Here is a 23,752-nt window from a genome sequence, read left to right as displayed (position 1 = left end):
AAGCAGATCAAAAGGTAATTTAACAGTTTAACAAAGCAGCAATAGCAGAAGATAAAAAATATATAATATATATTATAGTATTATATATTATGTAAATTTTGATTGATAAAAATGTAAAAAAAAATCTTAATTAAATAAACATGATAATACGTATCGATTGTTTATTTTGGATCTTGAATATCGCAGAAATCCATATTATAATTTAACAAATTTACATAAACATCCTCTTCTGATTTTACACTGCCACCCTCTATTCTTAATTCAAGGAGCGCGCTTTTATTCCGTCTGTACTGCGACAATTATATCGACTTAACATATTCCTGATTACCTTCGGTGTCAAGTATATGGAGGGTGACGTCGATGATGTGAAAGACGCTTAACTTCGGACACCTGTCTTTTTTTTACACTATTTATTTCCACTGTGTCTTTCTCTTTGCTATTTTTTTTTTATAGGAGGTTGAATCTATTCAAGATCTATATCAGAATAGGTAACAAAGAAGATGTTGAATTTCATGTAGGACATATTAAGAAATGTGTGGACCATTCATATTGAATATACCACAGATGTAATACTCACGTCCAAGAACTCGAACAGTGATAACTAGCTACCTAGCTGTATGATAAGCGTGACGGTTTCCATTTCCCGATGTAAAAAAAAAACCCGTTTATCTAAATATCAATCTCTGATCCCTCTACCTACATATATAGGTCACAGTTGATTCGATATTTAGGACTTTGCTTTTACTATCAAAATTCTCATAATCGGGATATCAACTATAACTTGCAACACAGGAATGTAAAATTGTAGGCCGATGGTACCTTTGAGCAAATTTAATCTTTGATATAATGGCTTCCACTGGTTGGATTTTACCTACATTTAAACAGCGGCTCTTGCCGATGAAACAAAAGACGCTTCCTCTTTCAGAACACATGAATTTGTTTCTCAATAAAAATATAACGTTCATTTTATTGTTCTCTTTCTATTGTGTTTGAGTATTGAGAATTATGGTTTACTGAAAGTCGACTGTTAATTTAGTGGTGACCGAGGAAATGTGTGACGTAATTTAAAGTTCTGTGTCACAATAACCCATTGTTTTGATATGGCACCTAAATTGATATTAACACAACCAGAATGGGTATAATGTTTAAACATTTATTTTCGATTCTGAAAATTTAGAAAAATTGACATCTTTTCACGTGTATGCCAGTTACTGATCATAACTACAAAATGAGACAATATAAATTTGTAAATAGTCTACAAATAATTTAACACTCATTATTCAATACTGAAAGCTGCGGGTCAGTTTATATACAGTTCTTTCCCAGAACATGCACATCATATTTTTGTCACAATGCATTAAACATTCCTCGATAACGATCTGATCTTTATTCGTTCCTGATAAGTATCATTGTTTCATATGTATATCAGCACAGACAGGAGATCATGTCACCAGCTATAATAGCTGCTTGACCGAATTACAGTATTGGTGAGATAATATCGCCCGGTCATATAAACCGATAGCCTTGTCTGACACGTATGTTAGGTACTACTCTAGGTATGCTGCCTTGTCATCATCAGATAGTAGGAAATAGTCACCAGTCTCTTTTATTACATCACTTCATGGTCAGATTTATACGTTATCATATACGTACTAGTTTCTACCACTAGGCTCACACCTATACGCATACATAACAATTTCAATCCATCCTCATGCCTACATCTACCCATAACAATTTTAATCCGCCCAAGGTTCACATCTACCCATAACAATTTTAATCCGCCCAAGGCTTACATCTACCCATAACAATTTCAATCCGCCAAAGGTTCACGTCTACTCATAACAATTTCGATCCACCCTAATTTCACATCTACAGAAATTTCAAGCTATCCCAGGTACACATTTACAAGAAGTTCACATAACATAGCATATACAATTCAAAATGTATAACATTTTGGTCCACTGACAGGTTCACATCTACTCATATCACTGAACCACAATTAGGTTCACATCTACTCATAACATTCTGATATGCTTCTAGGTTCACATCTACTCATAACATTCTGATATGTTGCTGGGTTCACATCTACTCATAACATTCTGATATATTTCTATTTTCACATCTACTCATAACATTCTGATATGTTTCTAGGTTCACATCTACTCATATCCTTTTGATCTGTTTCTAGGTTCACATTTACTCATAACATTCTGATCTGCTTCTAGGTTCACATCTACTCATATCACTGAACCACAATTAGGTTCACATCTACTCACAACATTTTGATCTGTTTCTAGGTTCACATCTACTTATATACGCATATCATTCTGACCAATCGCCGGGTGCACATCCTATAACGTAGGTTCACATCAAACAAACATTCTGATCCATAGCCAAAATTTCTTATCAACCGTCATGTTCACATTAATTTCTATACATATATTCTATACATTCTGATTTACTGACAGGTTCACATTTTTTATGAAAAAATGTGCCACCGTTATGACAACATACATCTTTACTAACTCTCACCACTTCACAACCATTGTTGTATCCATATACACTATTTCAATATCCTGGGTTACGGTATTAAGAGAAATAGAAGTGAGAAAAGGCAATTCCCTCAAATTACAAAATATCATCCCACCTCCTCACTTTGTTTCCACTCATTAATTTTCATCACAATGGATTCAGTTTACCGATAGTGCACCACGGACAAATATCACGTACATGTATATCAATTAATAATTATTGCACAGTATAAGTATTGGCCAGAATATTTCACCGGCATAACATACCAAAAGCACACCTCAAAATAGTATGCTAGTCAACATTGTCAACTTCTATCATCCGCTCAGTGTAAATGTTACAGTTTCCATGATTGTAAAGAGGCTGACCAATTATAGGAAGTGTCCCTTGATATTCCATCTGACGTCGTTGCTGTAGACGTTATCATACCGCTGTTCTATGTTCATAGGAATTTAAACGGCCTTCTTGGTGACTGAATCATTCGTCGTTTTATTTTTGTCCGAGTCCTCGAAGTTCCAGTCGACAGGGGTAATCATCTGCTGCGTCTTCTTATAAGTCCAATACGGCGTCATAAGGAACGTGACAAGCACGAGCTGGGTGTACAGAGAAATAAACATGGCGGTTGGCATGGCGGACCAGATTCGCTCCCAGTTCTGGTAGGTCAGGTACCACATGTAGCATTCTGCCACAGAACGTAGGTGGAAAGTGTGAACCAACAGGAACTGGTTCGCCTTCCATAAAAGAGTATGTGCCTTACCGGCCTTCAGCAGTGTCCAGCAGATCCCAGAGAATGGCGTACTCATTTCTAGGATAAGACCCTTTGTACCAAAACAGTGTGTACTTTCCAGGTACAAGAGTAACGAGTACCCACTGAGAGATAACCAGTGGTGAAGATTTAATAGAAAACTGGCTTTCCTGTAAACGATATCAGAAATCAGTAACGTTCCACATTCAAACACGAAAAATCCGACAGTTGTTGTTAAAGCAAAGTAGCTTGTTGGGGTCGTGGAAAACACTGCATCTTCTAAAAGCTCTGTGTCGTAGAAAATAGCCCATATTCCAACGACAATACAGAAAAGTCCATACGCCCCGCGGACTACTGCCAGGTTCCAGAAGATCTTCTCCTTTTGGCGGAGGTTTCCGTACGTCTTCGTTAGGGATCCTAGCGCGGCGGATAGAAGGTATAGGACTGAGAAGAATACAAAGGAGAAACCCACGAATTTTAGTTTGACGAAAGGATTCAAGTAATCTGCCTCCGCGAGGTAAGGGTAAATGTGTTCCACCAAACCCATCCTATTGTCCGGTAGTCCTGAAAATAAATACATAAATAAATATTCTACCTTAAATGACCTCATTCAAAATAGAAATGTAGTGTCAAAATACAAAGGCAATAGATGATGAAACATCGGTAAAAACCGTCTTTTTATGACCCTAGCGGTTGCTATGATGTAAATGCTTAAATACAAACGGTTGATGTATATTGCAGAGTCCACCACAAAGGACTCCATAGACATGGCTAATGTAAAAGCATTCACGTAAGTAGGAAAACATGTACTCTAACAATTAGAAATATTCTCAATAAAAATATACGTAATTGCGAAGACACAAGATCCAAATATTCAGCGTTACGTCGATGGGCAAATAGTACACCGCTTTCCTGCATGCCAAGTCTGGAAATTCCTCAAACTTTTAGCGGGGATTTAGAATAAATATGAACAATCTTTACAGTATTTTTACATCAGATTAGAACCGTTTTGGCTTTGCTAACGTCCCGACAATCTGGAGTTCCACACCTTTAGCCCCTGACATCACTAACGAATCCTAAAATGTCGAAAAGGCTTCATGAATCCTATAGGCTAGAAAGATTATTTGCCAAAATCCTATCTGAAGCCTGCACAAAAACTATTACCTGTGTCGCTTGTCAGTCTAATATATATATAGCTGTATGATTAGGTGCCGTAGATCGTGAGTTCAAGGCCGGTCAGATCACGAGCCATTTACGATATATATTACATAAAATTGTTTAATTTCGAAAATAACCCCTTTATTCAGTTAATATAACTTAAACGATAAATGTTTGTTTTTGTGTTTTCATGTTATTACTTTTACTGTTGTCAGATTAACTCCTGCAATATTTAAGTCCATCTTCTTGCCTCTTCTGTCGGTCTTTTGTTAGATATTTATAAAAAAAAAACGTGCTGGTCAAAAAATCAAAAATAGTACTAGTAAGCGGCACGGTAAATGTAGAATTTATGGAAATTTCTGTAACTTAAATGTCCTCTTAACAGCAAAAACGCTCTCCTGTGGACAAATTAAGGAATTAATATGGATGAATCTTGGGCCGGACGTTATTCAATGACCGTTTGCATGGAAAGAAGGAGAATTTTTAAACTGCTTATACGCATTTTACATTTTCTTACTGATTACACTATCAAATAACCATGTTTGTCACGTGACATTATAGTTTGATTTTTGTTATTCATTTATTCTTTTTTTCCTTCTTTTTTAAGCGGGGATGGGATTGGGGTGGGTTGGTGGATCGGGGGTAGTTTTATTTCGAATGCAGAATACTGAAATCTGGATTTAGTACTGTATCAATAACACAGGTTAGTTGAAACTGTATTTTATTGATAAATCAATACAAGTAACAAGCAGTACAACAACATTAATGCAGATAGTTGGATTCAGAATCAAGTACAATATATTTATATTAATCCGTCTCCGTATTATAACTTAAGCAGGAGGACAGTCCTGTCAAATGATGTTATAAATTGATTCATAAATGAAAGGAAGGGGAAAGGAAAGGGTGCAAGGGTTGAGTAGAGGAAACTGTTGTTGGTTTAGCGATACAAGACTTTAGATATGTTCAGAAGCCGAAATTTATTGCATTTTAATCTTGCCAAGGTATACGTTAACCAGGTCTGTATGTGGATTGTGATATTTATAAACACTGTGTTTTATCAAGTAAGGCTATAAGAAAGTGAGAATGAATGTGTGTCAGTGCTTACTAAAATATTTAGAGGGACTAATATAGTTTTGAACACTATTAAAAATATGTTTATTAAACTGATATGGCATATCAGGGTTACCACATAGTAAAATACTAACATTATAATATGGGGAAGGTTTCTAAAATGTTCCATTCTTATTTACTGATAGTTAGGATACTGGGGGAGGAAGTGTTGTGTAGTTACATCGGATTGGTTACGTGAACACCGAGGACTGTAATTAAACAAGACTACGAGAGTATACGGGGTTGTTTATAGAGCTGTAAAGTAACCGTGTCTAGTTTTACAATGATCATAGCATTGAGGAATTGGGGTATCTGCATTAAGGATTTTTCAAGGCTAGTAATAGACGGGATGCATTTTATTACATCGGAGAATGCGTTCCATAGGTGAACAGAAGAAGGCAGGAAAGAGTTTTTATAAAGATAAGTTCGGCTTGGAAGTTGATAGACAGGTTCGGCTCCTCTGGTGTTATGAGTAGATGTTGTATATAAACCAGATTCTCCGATCATGACTAGTGAGTTCTGTAGTCCCAGTCAGGATCCTAGTTTACTGTACCCTAATATTATATTATCCCAGACAGTATCCACATATTCTAGTAAAGGTCTGATATAAGAACAGTATCAGGTTTGAAGTGATTTCTATCTATCCTAATTTGAGATTTCTAGAAAACTAAGTTTTTAGAGGTTTTACTTATAAGATGCTGTAAATGATCAATCTAATTTCCGTCGGCTGATAGAGTGATACCTAAGTGTTTGTGACATGTTAGTGCGATATCATTCATACACAAGTAGAGATGATTCAGTTTGTTAGTTGTTTTCTTTTTACTTTTTTTAGAAGGGTTAAAGTTAAAATGCCATGTGATGGACCATTCCTTAATTTGTGTAAGGTTATCATTTAACAGATCCGGGGTTCCACTATTACATAGAGAGATGTGTCATCAGCAAATAATCTAATGTTGCAATTGGTATTACTAAAAATGTCGTTGATGAAGACTAAGAAAATTAATGGACCTAGGATTGATCATTGAGAAACACCTCCTGTAACACAGGCTAAATGGTATTGTCTACCGTTAAGGTTCATGACCAGACTTCCAGTAAATATTATTGTATTGCTATTGAAATAGTTTGTACAAACACCAGGGTGTTTCCGACACTATGGTTTTACCTGTGTTTCTTTTGAAAATGGAACACTCTTGTATTCACAAAGGCCTACCAACTCCTCCTAATAAACCAAACTGGTTGGTTCGTTTACAGCAAGAATAAGTAGAAACGTTAAAAAATCTATCTCAAAACAGGTAACAGGTACGAAATTATACATTTCTATTGATAACGATATGACATTTACAAAGGTACTCCTATGTTTGAATTCTAAAAATACATTTTAGATTTTAACTTTCAGTGTTGCAAACTCACCTACCCTATGTAACAAAATACCACTTCAGAGGGGGTAGGTACATGTGTCAGTGATTTTTTTAGTATTTATAATCAATACTCAGGTAAAATATTGATAGCAGTACCTTTCAGACAAATGGATAAACAACTTGTTTATTTTTATAATGATGCTAGTTCCAGAAATGGCTTTGTATTTTTTTGAAAGGAAATAAATTGGATTCGCTAATATTTGGCGATGTATAGGTGAAATACACGGATAGTATGTCCTTGAATTGTAAAAGTGCAAAGTAAAAAGCATACTTAGCATATTTAGCACTAGACATTGGCTGATTAGAAATTAAATGAAAAGCACAATTATCTAATAGCAATTAGCAGTTAGTAGTAATCGTTTACATGTATACAAAGAATACTTGGCATATACACTTAGCACTGGACAATGGATGATAGATTATTCATAAAATTTTAATATGCGTACACAACTAGTAATGCTTTTCATCCGAATCTGCATTTGCCTTGTTATTGGTTGACAGGGAATAGTGATAGACATAGCCATCCTGATGTTTGTATACTTAAATCAGACAGCTTAAACACTGGTCTCAATAGTTTAATCCAAAAATAATATTTATCAAATGTAATGACTAAGTAAACCTAGATATTCTAAGGAGAACATGAATTTGATTGAATTTCACTTTCCTCTGTTTTTTTCCAATTTCACATTTTCTCGCGTTAAAAAAATCCCAATTCAATGGACCCTGGACAATGGACCCTGGACCCTGGACACGGACGAAAAATTGTAGGAAAATCCCTGTGTGTACATTCCATGATTTAACACCGTAATCGTGTTTTAGGAAAGGAATTAGTATAAGCTTTTAACTTGTTTTCCAATCCTTTATGTATATATATGGTTTGTAATCAGTTAAGTTAATTATATTAGTATCAAGAAAAATATCGGCGATATTTAGCCATTTTGATAATGGTTATCGGATAGTAGTAAATGGCCTGATGTGATTTTGTTTCGTATTTTTAATCATTTCAAGCAGTGAAATATCTATAATATATATACGTTGTTGTACTATAGATGTCTTCTGCAAATCTAGTTGATGAAAATGGTGTATTGTATGTAAAATTGATTAAATAGTAATGAAATGAGATGAATTCAAAGTTTGTGTAAAATAGAGGTAAAAACCATGTAATGTCGGAGAATATAGGTAAAATCAGAGACTTGTATATCAGATATATACAATTCTCTGGTAAAATCCAGGTAATGTGGGTTCAAGTTCAAGTTCAAGTTCATTTATTACTTTGAGTCTTAGGACTCATCAGTGTAAACATATGATATACAGGATATTTACATATATACAAAATGTTAAATTGGCCACAGGAGAATGAACAAAGCAATAATATAATATAATAGTAACATCAATCAATATTATTATTACAATATATATATATATCTCATGCTTGTGATCGGCACTTATTTGCCGCTAACAGATATTTCCCAAGATTACACAAGTCTTTAACATTATTTGTATTAAGTAATTGAGTAAGCTTATATACACTTGGATTATTTTTATAATAATATTTTAAATACTTCTGTCTTAAATCAGAATACCTAGTACAAACTAAAACAAAATGAAATTCGTCTTCTATATCATTAAGATTACATAGAGTACAAACTCTTTTACTTCTATCAATGCTAACATATCGCCCAGATTCAATATTCAACTTGTGAGCTGACAGTCTGAGCCGAGCAATTTCTTTCGTATAGCTGATATTAACTGATTTTGTTAGATACGATTGTAATAGAATTTTATCATTTAATTCCCTGTAAAGCAAACCTTTCGACATATCTATAATAGCACTATATCCATTTTGATTAAAAATGTCAAATAATCTTTCCTTAATTATTGCAAAAGTAAAATCGTTTCCATTCTGGGCGTCCCAAATATAACCTAAGCCTAAGCGATTCAAATCATCTTTGATTTCACAGACCCATTGGTCCTTAAATAGGAGCATATTTTCATAACACGATTTCAATATACAATTTTCAGTATTGAGCAATTTAAACCAATATTTAAAAATTCTAAGTTTCCTTGTTATGTACAATGGATAACGGCCTAATTCGAAATATACCATCATATTTGGAGTAGATTTGCGCACACCTAACAACCTTTTACAAAAATTGATATGAAGTTTTTCGATATCAGAGCCTTTATGGAATCCCCATATTTCTGAACCATAATTGACTATGCTACTGACATATGTATCAAACACTGCTAATTGAGTCTCAATATTAAAATACTGTTTCTTACATACCCTCATTAATGCAAATAATGCTTTTCGACCTTGTTCAGATATTTTTTTCTGTGTTTGTTTAAATTTTCCATTATAATTCAATAAAACTCCTAGATAGTTGAATTCATTCACTATCTCTAAAACACACCCATCATATTTCCAATTTTCATTATCTTTCAATTTTCCCCCATTTCTAAAAACAACAATCTTTGTCTTGGAAGTGTTAACAGTTAGGCCCCACTTGGTAGTGTAATTAAGCAGGGAGTCTAGCATTTATTGCAAGCCTTGGGGTGTTTCGGCAAAGGTATCATCAGCATACATAATTAAGAATATGTTAATTAGTTGTAAGTCAATTGAAGGACAGTTGTCTTCTATAAATTGCATTTCAAAATCGTTCACATGGGAGAACACAGGTAAAATCCAGGTAAGGTATATATGAAGCAGACTATAATGACTATCACAACATACCTGTCCCTATGTTATTTTTAAAAAGTGGGAGAAAGGAGAACACAACAAATACACGGATAGTATGTCAAGTTTGATTGGAAAAGTGCAAGGTAACCTGGGATCCCACTAGCGGATCCAGGGGGGGGGGGGGGGGGCTCATTTTCCGAAATTTTGGCCCCAGACCCCTCGCCAAAAAAAATCGTCTCGCGCCTACGGCGCTCGCATTACCACTAAATTACTGGACCCCCTCCTCCCTTTTCAAATTCCTGGATCCGCGACTGGATCCATTACATCATTATACTGTCTGTGGTCAAGCATGACGGTGAGTCTCAGTAACCCTGGGCTAGTTGTGATGACCGTAGTCGCTTCCTAAGGAGCCCTGGGTTTACAGGTAAACTAAATCTGAACGGAGATTTGTTTGTCAGAAGTGTGGTCATGGACATGAAGTGTCGTCTATATAGCAAAATAATGTTGAATTTCAAACACGAATAAATATCTAAAGATACCAAAATTTTTGTTTGGACATGTAGTTAACTATCACCAATAATTTGCTGTACTTTAACATAACACCAATCGGTTACAAATACACAATATACCTTGATAGCATTTTATACAACGATGGTTAAAAGAAACTTCATCATCCAGAAAGTGGGAAACATTCTAAAACTTCTTCAGACATCGAAATTAAACAGCAACTTCGACCCTCAAGGGCAAAATACAACACTTTGAGACATCTTTGATTACGTAATCTATCTGCATAAAACTGTGTAATTTTATCATACCTAAGGTTAACTTTGGTCAAATGACACAGATATTTTAAAATGATCTGCTGTATTTGTACAGTTTTATCTATGATCTGACATACAAGCATAATACAATACTGACGTAACAATTCTGTTTCTTCAATTTCGATAATTGTGTTTGATTGTTTTCATTATTTCGGTTACCAAAACATGAAAGGTACGTTTATTAATAACTTACTGTAACAACTGTGTATGTGGATTTTAATAATTAAGTCATCATGTCCAAATTAAATTAGATAACGTGAGGAAACGGATTTACATAAGTTACTATACCTTGTTTGCGGATACCATGTGTTGTTATAAAGTTAATGTTAAATCATGAATAATAAAGTTTAGATCAAAACAAGAAACCAGTCGTTGATTTTACCCCCCCCCCCCCCCCCCCCCCCCCCCCCCACCCCCATTTTACCAATAAATACAATTGTTAACTGATTTAAAGGTTAAACAATAATTTTGAATAAAAGACAATTCCACTATAAAAAATAATAATAGCAAGAAGTGTACTTTGAAAAAAAGTAAGAAACGCTCAAGTCGTTAATAACGACAATAACACCATACAAAGGCAGTGGAGGACAAAATCTGCACAATGTTGGACGTTAGCCCACCTTATTGACCAGTGGTCAAAGGTTTACGTACATACCTTTTGTTTGATAAGTATATCCAGTGTCCAGTACAGTACATTTATTTACCGTGTGTGGTATGTTCAGTCCCGTTCCGTCCCCATACTGTTGTATCAGCGAGATAGTCACAAGGTTTAATCACGGGACGGCCTGTGACCAGATTAGATATACAAATATCACAACGCGTTCGTAGTTTTGTAAAGTTTCAGAAGTTTGAAATTCCGAATGTGCGAAAGCTGTTAGTTACATGATAATAATAATTTGGTGTGCGATTTCCGGAGTATTCAAAATTCCTAAACGCAAAAAATCGAGCTCCTCTTGGTCATAGGTCTGTCGAAGGTTTATATATGTTACACTGAAGTCCAGCTGACAATGCTCCTGTTACCTTCGAGACGTATATCACAACGATTTTTCCCGGTCGTTCTAATATTTTTGTAGAATATATATAAAATCCAAAGATGTTGAAGTACGGTCCAAGATATCGTATTTATTAAACTAAACTTTCTAGGAGTCAGCAGGCGATTTACGGAATTTCCGAAGTGCAGTCCGAACTCTAGGTTCTAATTAAAATCACAAAACGTTACACGTATTATTTAAGCTAGAGTTAATAAAATGATTGCTGGTGACATTTTAATACTGAAATGGTCACATTTCAGACAGGCGAGATAATTAACTGAACTGTACATACATATTGCGTGGTTTAATCCGATAACAATGAGAGAAAAAGGAATTATACATATCACTTTCAAAAGACAGACAGCTGGCGGGGATGTAATCAAATAACTTTTAAATGTAACATTTTTACAAAGCAAATCAGACGGCGAAGAAATCCAAAATTATGAAAAATATAAAAAGTCCAATAAATGTTTCTATTACCACAAATTTCATAAAATTCACTATGAAACATCATCGCGAATACTTAATTCTGCAAACTCACGGACATACATATATACCATGAGTTATTCATACATATGTACAGAATGACTTATGTACAGAAAAAACTTTTGAAAAGAAAATACGTAACCATTTATACTGAACAAATCATTTTTCTTAAAAGGAAATATGTACACACTATATATTGTACAAATAAACTTAAAAACATAAATAGAAAATATGTACATAGAGTCAAGACATATAATGATTTCAAAGGGATGTTTGAAATGAAAATAAAAGTTTAAATAAAGGATTGTTAAAATGCTCATGAATTTTGTTTGGTCCATTTTGAGAACGCCTGGATCGTTGATTAATTGCTTGAGGAGATCGCTGGTCGTAGTTGCGTACTGTAAACCTAAGAGGAAACAAAGGACATGTAAGTTATCATATATATGGTTTCTTTTTATTGCATGATCGTAAGAGGCGACTAAATTTGGGATCTTATCTTTTCTCACCTTATTGGAATCCCAATACATGTGGACTTAATTATCCCGTTAATTTTTCAAAACGGCTGATATCATGATTTAAAACTATTTGAAAAAATTGATAATAGTATGGTGGCATATTTCTGCCATCGAGTTGCCAACTTACGACTTAAAGATGTCAACATCATCAAAAAATATGCCGACATCAACCGACAAATATATCGACTTAACAATTTATCTAGCGAGATTGCCGTGATGAACTCTTGTTTTGTGTCCCGCTACACGTCCAATCACACAACAGTCCAAATCTAAACAGACACAGCAAAACGCAGTATGAAATATGAGTCCATTTAGCGACTATATAGCATATACCAGTGTGTCAAAATGGAATAGAATCGGGAATGTATTTCTGGGTGTAAATAAAATAGTTTAATTTTCATTGTACAATAAACTAGAATCTCTGAACAACAGGATATCTGTTACACACCAATACAAATAATCTAGAACCATTTAATAATTGAGGTGTTATCTCTGGTTCAAGGGAAGCTAAATTTTAGTAAGATGGAAATATGGAATAACATTAATTTAAAAGTAAATTACAAAATTTGAAATTAGATCAATACATATCTATGAAAAAACACCGATAGATAAAACTTCATATATACAATATGACGTTATTTCCATTACCTTTACTTATCTTTTTTTTTCAATCTGCCAACGGATGTCTAATGATATTCTAATATTCTTTGGTATCTGTCAAACCACAGACGTCTGCATCTGATTAATATATTTATAGAAAAAATAGCCATTACTCATACTATATAACATAGTAGGAAGAGGCTGATATTTTGTCTATAAATACTAACCAGATAAAGACACCTGTGGTCTAATTCCTCGTCGTCAGAGATATTACGAGTTACCTCCCTTGTTTATAAGACCAATTAAAAGCAAAAACTTTCATTACTTTAAAATCTGTCCGAATTATATCAAATGCTTAATTGTTATTTTAAAATTTATAACATGCTTTATGAAAATTATATTACAGATTTAAATGCTTGAAATGGCGATCACAAAGATCATGCTTGCGTTTTATCCGAACGCATATATACAATTTGTTTTGTATATCAATTAAACTTCATCAGAATTTTGAAATATGAACACTGTTCGCGCTAAATTGTCATAAATTAACGGTATTTTTAACAGGCTCTCGTAGTCTAATAAGTTAATTGATGTTAATGAGATGAATAATCAAACGAATCGAAGTGAGGTGCCGTATTCAAGTTCTTTATTTCGCATTTGGCTCATCCGTAGCCATGTGAATATACATATTATAACAAAATTATTGATCACGTTCGCACCACACCGACAAATGAACGTGATATATAACGTTTAGTGTAGAGAATGACCATAACATTAATATTATAGTAAATTAAAATACATATACATTAATAATTGCTGGCATATTGTAAAATTCAGATTGTAAATACCAAGTAGACATCATGTAGGCATATTAATTATATCTTCCTCCAATACACACACATGTATGCCTGTTCACTCATATATACATATACAACACTTGCATACATATACACCCTTCCCACATATTCATATGTATTATATATATGTATATAACAATTAATTTACTATTGACATCATAAACAATATCATATCATAGATTTGTACTGGAATCGCCCATAGAGACGAGTGTAGGACAAAAGCCCCCCGGACATTAGCCCCCCCCCCCCCCCCCCCCCCCCCCCCCCCGGACATTAGCCCCTAGGACAAAAGCCCCCCCGGACATTAGCCCCCCGGACAAAAGCCCCTTCTTTATAAATTTAGCTGGTATACTTGATATAAATCTGTACTTTTGAAAAACAGAAACTATATATATATATATATTGTTGTTTTTATCTCTGAAATTTGGAGAATAATTGTGTGCAAAATGAAGGTCCTTGGTTCAATGTCAGTGTATCATTATATGTCTGTGGTTAAACATCATAATTTATTTTTTCAAACTTTATATTATTAAGTAAGCTAAAAATTTCAGGAGAGTTCTCCATGATGAACAAATTGTTACTGATTACACATAATTTTTGACTTCCTAATATACTGCAAATATTGATAATCAAAGAAATGTCTACAAAAGCAATAAACATTTGATCCCTATTTGCAGTGTCTCAAATTATAATATAATAAGTACATACTGTACCTAACCAAACATGTTGCTCTGTGTTGTAATACGTTTAATTTTAGGAATACAATGTAATTAAAATCAAAGAAACAATGAAGCCATTAATGGTATATTTCTTTCCAGGAGAATATAAAACCTACGAAACACCTGTGAAACAGCTTATTGTTTATGTAACAGTTCAAGTAGTTGTTTTTCGAACTGGTTGTTTACATTGCAGAAGCCACTGGTGACTGAAGTCACTTACATATATATGTAGCACTTAATATAACCACTGCTAAAACATATATTGTAATTAAAAAAAAAAAATGAATAAATAAAAACATAAAAAAAAAAAAAAAAAAAATATAATTTATTTTTTATGAAGGGGCTTTTGTCCACTTTTTGATTAGTGTAAAGGGGCTAATGTCCGGGGGGGGGGGGGGGGGGGGGGGGGGCTTTTGTCCTAGGGGCTAATGTCCGGGGGGGCTAATGTCCGGGGGGGCTTTTGTCCGTACCTCCATAGAGACAGATCAACTACCAATAAGTAATAAAACATATGCGTGAGAAACATTATATCACTATAAACAATTATTGGTTATTAAGCCCTTCTAATCTTCTCTTCCTTGCGAACTTAAGATATTTAGCAAGATTAGAGATATCCTTTATATTATTTGTTGTTAACAGTTCTATTAATTTGAACATGCTAGGATTTCTAATATAATGAGGGTTAATGTATCTCTTTCGTAATAAATCAAAATAAGGACACTTTAAGATGAAATGGAATTCATCTTCAATATCTTGCAACCTACAAAGTGAGCACAACCTACGGTTTCTTTCTATATTATGATATCTCCCAATTTCAATACGTAACTCATGAGAAGACAAACGAATTCTACTACAGTAAAACCTCACCTTACGACCACCTCAAAATTACGACCACCCCGCTATTACGGGCACTTTTTTTCAGTCCCGATTTTTTTCTCTATATATCTTTGTATTGGTCGCTTCACTATTACGACCACCCCGCTGTTCCGTATTACGACCACCTTGGGCAGTCCCAACGACCACTAATTAACGTTAATTACCCCCACAATTACGACCAGTGGGTCGTGTCTAAAAATTTACCTGGTGTGTAACGAGCCGTAAACAGCTTACGGTAATGCGTGTCAAACTGGCCATTGACGTGGGTATACGTAATTATCGATCTTTTGTTTACTGACCAGTGTATCGACAGGTGAGTAGAATGGCTATTAATCCTCTTTGAAATCTTCGCACTGACCGGAAGGTAATTTCTTTTAAGCTCAATTCAATTCAATTTATTTCTCTTTAACCATACATAACAGTACAGAGAAAACATATTTACACAATACAAAAGTTATATACAGTTGTTCAGCCAGTGTATAAAGTATGCACACGCAGACTGTATCAATTAGTTTATCAAAACATCTGATATTTAACCATATCGTTACGCATGATACCATTTTATATAATTTCAAATCAACAAAACGATCAAGTCAAGATGAACATGATGTGTAACATCATGCTATGGAGGACACATTGCTAAAGATAATACTAATGAATTTACAGAGTTTTTTCAATGTATTTACGTGGTTTGAGTTCATAAGATCTCTAAATTTTAATATGTTCGGCCTTGTATAATAATATTTATTTAGATATAATTTTCTATGCGCAGCTAATGACTGGCATTCTAGCAGATAATGGAATTCATCTCCTATTTGTTGACTATTACAAAAAATACATATTCTTTCGTGGCGTTCAATATTATTCCACCTTCCAGTTTCAATAATCAGTCTATGATTTGTAGTTCTGAACTTACAAAAAGTATTTCTTTCTTTATCTGTAAGAACGTCTAGATAGCATTCAAAACCAAATTTGTTTTTAAAAATTCTGTAACAACCAGACTTAGAAGAATTAAATACATCATTATCCCACTGCTGTATAAACTGATCATGGAGTGTTTGTTTTACATATGACTTTATCCAAGAAGTATCTAATTCCTGGATATACTGGATATTCCACACATAGCTAATACCACATTCATCTAATAATTGTTGTATATAACGTATATAGGGAACATTATTATTACGGTATTGGTTTAGACATAACAGTTTATAAGTTATTACATTTAGTTTGTTTTCTTTTGAATTAATCAATTGAGACCAATAGGTCAACATTCTCGTCTTAACTGAGATATTCAAAGGATAAGCTCCAAGTTCACCATAAACCATAGACGTTGGTGTACTTCGTTTGACCCCTAATAATAACTTACAAAACTTTAAGTGCGCTCTCTCAATGACTTGTAGATTTGTAAAACCCCAAATCTCACATCCGTATAACAATATAGGTTTTACAATTTTATCATACAGATCATATATACACTGAACAGATAGGTTATATAACCTTCCTTTCTTTAAAACATCATACATAGCAATTGTTGCTTTTTTAACATTGTAATTTTTAGCTTCATTAAAAGAACCTGTGCGTGAAAAAACAATGCCCAGGTATGAAAAACTTTGGACAATTTCTATGTCTTCAGTATCAAATTTGAATTGTAATCTGTTATTTAGACGACCTTTACTGACTATCATACATTTTGTTTTCTCACTGTTAACTTTCAGTCTCCATATTTTACAATATTCACTAAAAACATTTAGCTGCATTTGCAGGTCTTCTGGGGTGTCAGAAAATAAGATTGTATCGTCAGCATACAACAAAATAAATAGTTTAATATACATATGTAAATCAACTTCAAGTTGGTTTGTCAGGCACTGTAAACCGGTAACATTATTTCTAGTCATAAACTCCTCAAGGTCATTCAAATATAAACTAAATAAAAAAGGAGACAAGTTTTCCCCTTGCCTCAATCCATTATTGCATGCGAAGAATGCAGAATTCTGACCATTAAATGATATGTTAGATTTAATACCTTGATACATATTGTAAATAATTGTATACATTTTGCCATTTATATGATTTAACAACATTTTGTTCCACAGACCATTTCTCCAAACTTTGTCTCAAAGTATCGAATGGCTTCGTTAAATATTCTTGCATGCAAAAATTATTACAAAGAAATCTATACAAGCTACCTTTTGGCGAAGAATTCATTTTTTCAAAACACTCTTGACGAAAGATGTCGATTATCCTTTCTTTATAAATACATGTAGGATGAGTGTAGGATTAAAATACATATACATTAATAGACGAAAGCCCCCCCCCCCCCCCCCCCCCCCCCCCCCCCCCCCCCCCCCCCCCCCCCCCGGACATTAGCCCCCCCGGACAAAAGCCCCTTCTTTATGAATTTAGCTGGTATACTTGATATAAATCTGTACTTTTGAAAAACAGAAACTATATATATATTGTTGTTTTTATCTCTGAAATTTGGAGAATAATTGTGTGGAAAATGAAGGTCCTTGGTTCAATGTCAGTGTAGCATTATATGTCTGTGGTTAAACATCATAATTTATTTTTTCAAACTTAATATTATTAAGTCAGCTAAAAATTTCAGGAAAGTTCTCCATGAGGAACAAATTGTTACTGATTACACATAATTTTTGACTTCCTAATATACTGCAAATATTGCTAATCAAAGAAATGTCTACAAAAGCAATAAACATTAAATTTTGATCCCTATTTACAGTGTCTCAAATTATAATATAATAAGTACCTAACCAAACATGTTGCTCTGCGTTGTAATAAGTTTAATTTTAGGAATGATTAAAATCAAAGAAACAATGAAGCCATTAATGATATATTTCTTTCCAAGAGAATACAACATCAATGAAAAACCTACCAAACACTGTGTAACAGGGGGGGGGGGGGGGGGGGGGGGGGGGGCAAAATTGTTTTTTAACCTTAAATTTTACGAACTAAACAAATCGTATGTCATCTAACCCCCACGCGGAAAATGAATATAGCACATTTCCAATCATTCGGGATCAGGCACGGGTCCAGGAGTTTTCGAAAGGGGGGTCCAGTAATTACGTGATAATGCGAGCGCCGTAGGAGCGAGACGATTCCCCCCCCCCCCCCCCTATTTGCGAGAGGTCTGGGGGTCGCCCAGCGAGTCCCAGGGTGGCAAAGCCCCCCTGCGGAAAATGAATATAGCAAATTTGCAATCTGCAATCGAAAGGGGGGGGGGGGGGGGGGCAGTAATTTAGTGATAATGCGAGCGCCGTAGGCGCGAGACGAATTTTTTTTTGGTGTTTCCTCGTACCTGTCGGTAATTAGTATCACTCTATTCACGTTAAAACTGCGCATTCTTATTCATGTTGCGTTTCGGTCTTCTTCTCATTATGGCCTCAATCAACTTCACAAATTATCACCAACTTATCGAAGCTATGTGATGAAGTTAAGCAAAATTTCGTATTAAGATATAAATATTGACTTACCAGACTAGTGCAGACGACCGACACACAGGTCTGAGGATTGATATACTAGTATAAAAGTTGGAATGTTCCGGATGTACAAGATAAAGTTTTTATTGTTGCCTTCAAGAAAACATTATCGGTTCGAAAATTTACAGATATTTATCGAAATGAATACTGTATATAAATTCGTGTCCCCCCCCCCCCTTTTTTTTAGATTTTGGATGTCAAAAAGTGGGGGGGGGGGCAAAAAGATATGTGTAAAAAGTGGGGGGGCAATTGCCCCCCCCCCCCCCGCTTCCTACGCCACTGCATATGTATATGTAGCAATTAAAATCATAAAAAAAAAAATATCATTTTTTATATGAAGGGGCTTTTGTCGAAGCCACTGATGACATATGTATATGTAGCAATTAAAAATCAACAGAAACAAATAAATATCTTTCTTTTTTTTCATGAAGGGGCTTTTGTCCACTTTTTGATTAGTGTGAAGGGGCTTTTGTCCTAGGGGCTTTTGTCCTAGGGGCTAATGTCCGGGGGGGGGGGGGGGGGGGGGGGGGGGCTTTTGTCCGTACCTCATGTAGGATATATAGTTTTGTCCACATGGTATACCTCCCATATCTACCCTAATCCCAATCTATATAGCTCATTCTTAATACCAATTATCCAGTAACGTTATTTTTTACCATTTCTCTGTAACATGCTTGTAAAATGCAATTTTCTGTGTTTTTTAATTTTAGCCAGTATTCTATTATTCTACATTTACGTGTTATAAAGTTATCTACAAAGTTCGAAATACACCATACAATTAGGGGTACTTTTACGAGCATTTAGTAATCTTTTGCAAAAACATAGATGAATTTTTTCTAATTCGGGTGCTTTATGCAGCCCCCATAATTCCGATCCGTAAGTAAGTAAACTATTTACATATGTATCGAAAACCGAAGCTTGAGTTTCAGGATTAAAAAATTTATTACGACATACTTTCATTTCTGCAAATAATGCTTTCTTTCCTTGTTCGGCTATTTTTCGTTGAGTTTTACTGAATTTACCATTATAATTAAGCAAAACTCCAAGTAGTTAAATTCATTGACAATTTCCAGCACACATCCATTATAAACCCAAGATTCGTTCTCTCTTATAATTCCACCATTACGGAATATTATTATTTTAGTTTTTGAAGTATTTACTGTAAGATCCCATTTCTGTGTGTATTTTGATAATGAGTCTAAGAGCTTTTGTAACCCTTCTGGAGTTTCCAATAATACCATGTCGTCAGCGTACATTAACAGAAACACAGTTATTATTTGGATTTCAATAGATTGACAGTTGTCATTTAAAAAGTTAGTTTCACAATCATTAATATATAAGGCATACAAATCGGTGACAAAATTTCACCTTGGAACAATCCATTTTTACAATAAAAAAAATCTGATAGAGACCCTTCAGCCTTAACACAACATTTCACATTCTTATAAATAGACCTAATAATATTCAACATTTTCCCGTTAACTCCTTCTTTAATTAATTTATACCATAAATTTTGACGATTAACAAAATCGAACGCTTTTTTATAGTCTATGAAGCAACAATAAATTCTTTTACTGCGTTTTAACGTTCTGTTAATTAATGACTGCAGGGCAAAAATTGCATCAACTGTAGACATTCCTTTTATAAAACCAAACTGGGCGTCAGAGATCTTGTTATAATTTGTATCAAACTTGACCAATCTTTCGTTTAGGATAGAAGTAAAAAGTTTTCCAAAACAACTGACTAGTGTAATGCCCCTATAATTGTTGGTATCATTTCTATCTCCTTTCTTAAAAACAGGTATAATGGTTCCCTGTGACCAGAGTAATGGGTAATTTCCAGATTTAAAAATATTGTTAACCAATACTATTAGACATGGCATCAGAACCTCTTTGCACCTTATAAATACTCATTCATAATGTTATCATGTCCAGGTGCCTTACTTAATTTCAAATTCCTTATAGCGGTATTTATTTCAATTTCATTAATATCCTTGTCTAATTCATTAAACATCACATCATGTGTACTTTCATCATGTTCATTTAAAAACTCAGTTACATCATTGTTGTTGGTAGGCGTCATACAGGCAAGATCACGAAAATGTACAAAGAAATTGTTCTGATTCAAATTACATTTACCAATTTGTTTGCGTTTCCTGAACTGACTATGAAATGAAATTATGTTTCCTTAAATAGTTGAACATATTGCCTTGATGCCCTTTATACTCTCGCTTACATTTGAATTCTGTTTTCTTGTATACCTTCTTTTTAATTACAAGATGGCGATGGGTCTCATCACACTTAGATACATTAAAATCATGAAGTGCATTTTTATACTCTATATATTTATGTATTAGACCACTGGCTAGGCGTTTGGGTGCTGCAGATCGTGAGTTCGAGCACAGGCACTTGCATAGAAAATGAGAATTAAAAAAACCCCGATATCAGTGGTATGTGTACTCAGAGACATATATACAGAGAGATAAGTAACATCGCTATTTCCCCGTACACGTAGTGGCTCCCTTTCTTCGTGACCACTCAAGCATATCCCTTATCGAGAGCGTCCTGTCTCCTATCAAACACACGCGAGCGCAGGTAAATCGGGCTTTGCGCATGTGTGTATCGATGTATTGGAACTTATTCGACATGTTCTGGTTAATCCGCCATTACGTCAGACCAAAACATCCTCATTTTAAATACACACAGACAGCACATCGTTTTATTTAGGCCACTACAAAAGTTACCACATTAACCAAAAACTATCATACTTATGGGATATAGTCTTATTGATCATGCACATTGTTGCAATTTATCCGTATTTTCTAAAATCCATTGGGTCTTATCGACATGTCCAAATTTTGTAATTAAGCAGCCATTACGTCTGACCAAAACATCGTCAATTTTAAACGCACACAGAAAGCACATCGTTTTATTTTGGCCACTACAAAAGTTACCACATTAACCAAAAACTATCAAACTTATGGGATATAGTCTTATTGATCATGCACATTGTTGTCATTTATCCGTATTTTCGAAAATCCATTGGGTCCTATTCGACATGTCCAAGTTTGTAATTAGCCGCCATTACGTCAGACCAAAACATCGTCAATTTTAAACGCACACCGTTTTATTTAGGCCACTACAAAAGTTACCACATTAACCAAAAACTATCATACTTATGGGATATAGTCTTATTGATCATGCACATTGTTGCCATTTATCCGTATTTTCTAAAATCCATTGGGTCTTATCGACATGTCCAAGTTTTGTAATTAAGCAGCCATTACGTCTGACCAAAACATCGTCAATTTTAAACGCACACAAAAAGCACATTGTTTTATCTAGGCCACTACAAAAGTTACCACATTAACCAAAAACTATCATACTTATGGGATATAGTCTTATCGATCATGCACATTGTTGTCATTTATCCGTATTCTCGAAAACCCCATAGGGACTTTTCGAAAATTGGAGATTCCCGCCGATCTTTCCTGCGTTGTGCTTGACTTTCATACTCAAAATACAAACACTTGGACAGCAAATTGTGATATATTTCATATTGATGACACTTCTGCACTTTGATATTAATAAAATTAAAGCACATAATTGGATCTTGGTGATGATTTCAAATAGAATTTATCGATAATTATGTGTCTGATTTTCAAGATTTCTCCGATATGACGTCTAGTGAAGACTGAACCGAGCGACCGCAAAGGATTGTGGGAAGGTCAGGGGCCACTATGTAAACACAAGGGCAAATAGAGAGCTGCCAATCTCTCTGTATATATGTCTCTGGTGTACTATGTAATAGAGAAGGCCGGAAACTCCGTCACGAGCGAAACGGCACCCCATCTCACTTCAATCGACTAAAAAATACATTTATTCAAACTGACACGGTGCACACTATCTACCACCGTCAATAGGAAACATTCATCTTTAACCTACCTTAAAGATAGTGCCAGTTCATGGTATACGTATAATGCCCCGGTCCTGTCTTGAACAAGTAATTGAGCACCGTTACATGTAATATTTCGATTTCAAAACGAAGTTCAACAACTACCGAAATGATGCAGTTGAAGAAAAGAAAGGGACGATCTCATCACTGGCATTAACACATGCTATCTAATTAGTCCGTGATCTCGCAAACGACGTCCTGTACATGCACATGTAAAATAAAGTATGCCGAGATGACCCCAAAAAATGCACCTGGTGACAGTCGATTATATTATTGCATGACCTTTCAACTCCGTATGTAAATGAAGAATCTGGACAGGCTGAGGGAGCAGTTTGAAAAATGGTGTTTTGTTGGAGGAATTCGGCGATGTTTTCACGGATTATTGTGTTTTGGATGTTACAATTCGTATTGAGTGAGACGGTAGGTTAAAGATGAATGTTTCTAGATGGCGGTAGTATATAGTATGCGCCGTGTCAGTTTGAATAAATGTGTTTTTTAGTCAATTGAAGTGAGATGGGGTGCCGTTTTGCTCATGGCGGTGTTGCCAACCTTGTTCTTAACAGAGTACACATACCACTGTCATAAAAAAAAAAAAAAATGAAAATCACAATTTCTATGCAACTTGCAAGCGCCTGTGAGTTCGAGGCCCGGTCAAGGCACGAGTCATACACTTATCTTCTTTCGTCATTTGTGTTACTATGAGTGTACATACAGTGGAACTTCGTTAACTCGAAGTCGACGGGACCACGAAAAAAC

At 34.7% G+C, this 23,752-nt stretch overlaps 2 protein-coding genes across 2 annotated transcripts; both read right to left on the bottom strand.

The window, feature by feature from the left end:
- Positions 1-1,139: 1,139 nt before the first annotated feature.
- LOC117331882 (protein CLN8-like) lies at positions 1,140-11,215 on the bottom strand. The gene is made up of 2 exons (XM_033890840.1): positions 11,117-11,215; positions 1,140-3,838 (listed from the first exon to the last, which is right to left on the bottom strand). Exon 2 carries the CDS (start codon positions 3,819-3,821, stop codon positions 2,982-2,984), a length of 840 nt encoding a protein of 279 aa, XP_033746731.1. The 5' UTR covers positions 3,822-3,838; positions 11,117-11,215; the 3' UTR covers positions 1,140-2,981.
- LOC117331881 lies at positions 8,255-9,500 on the bottom strand. The gene is made up of 2 exons (XM_033890839.1): positions 8,847-9,500; positions 8,255-8,813 (listed from the first exon to the last, which is right to left on the bottom strand). Exons 1-2 carry the CDS (start codon positions 9,497-9,499, stop codon positions 8,387-8,389), a joined length of 1,080 nt encoding a protein of 359 aa, XP_033746730.1. The 5' UTR covers position 9,500; the 3' UTR covers positions 8,255-8,386.
- Positions 11,216-23,752: the final 12,537 nt, after the last annotated feature.

The sequence above is a fragment of the Pecten maximus genome, chromosome 7 (assembly GCF_902652985.1).
Source record: "Pecten maximus chromosome 7, xPecMax1.1, whole genome shotgun sequence".
NCBI lineage: Eukaryota > Metazoa > Mollusca > Bivalvia > Pectinida > Pectinidae > Pecten > Pecten maximus.
The sequence above is the reverse complement of the archived record's forward strand: the minus strand, read 5'-3'. Positions and strand labels throughout refer to the sequence as shown.

Bases quoted from the DNA above. Each gene is read 5' to 3' on its own strand.
- LOC117331882 (XM_033890840.1), bottom strand. From the start codon at position 3,821: ATGGGTTTGGTGGAACACATTTACCCTTACCTCGCGGAGGCAGATTAC.
- LOC117331881 (XM_033890839.1), bottom strand. From the start codon at position 9,499: ATGCTAGACTCCCTGCTTAATTACACTACCAAGTGGGGCCTAACTGTT. The intron at 8,814-8,846 runs TTTTGCAATAAT...ATTATTTGACAT, and splicing joins CAGAATGGAAACGATTTTAC to TTTTAATCAAAATGGATATA.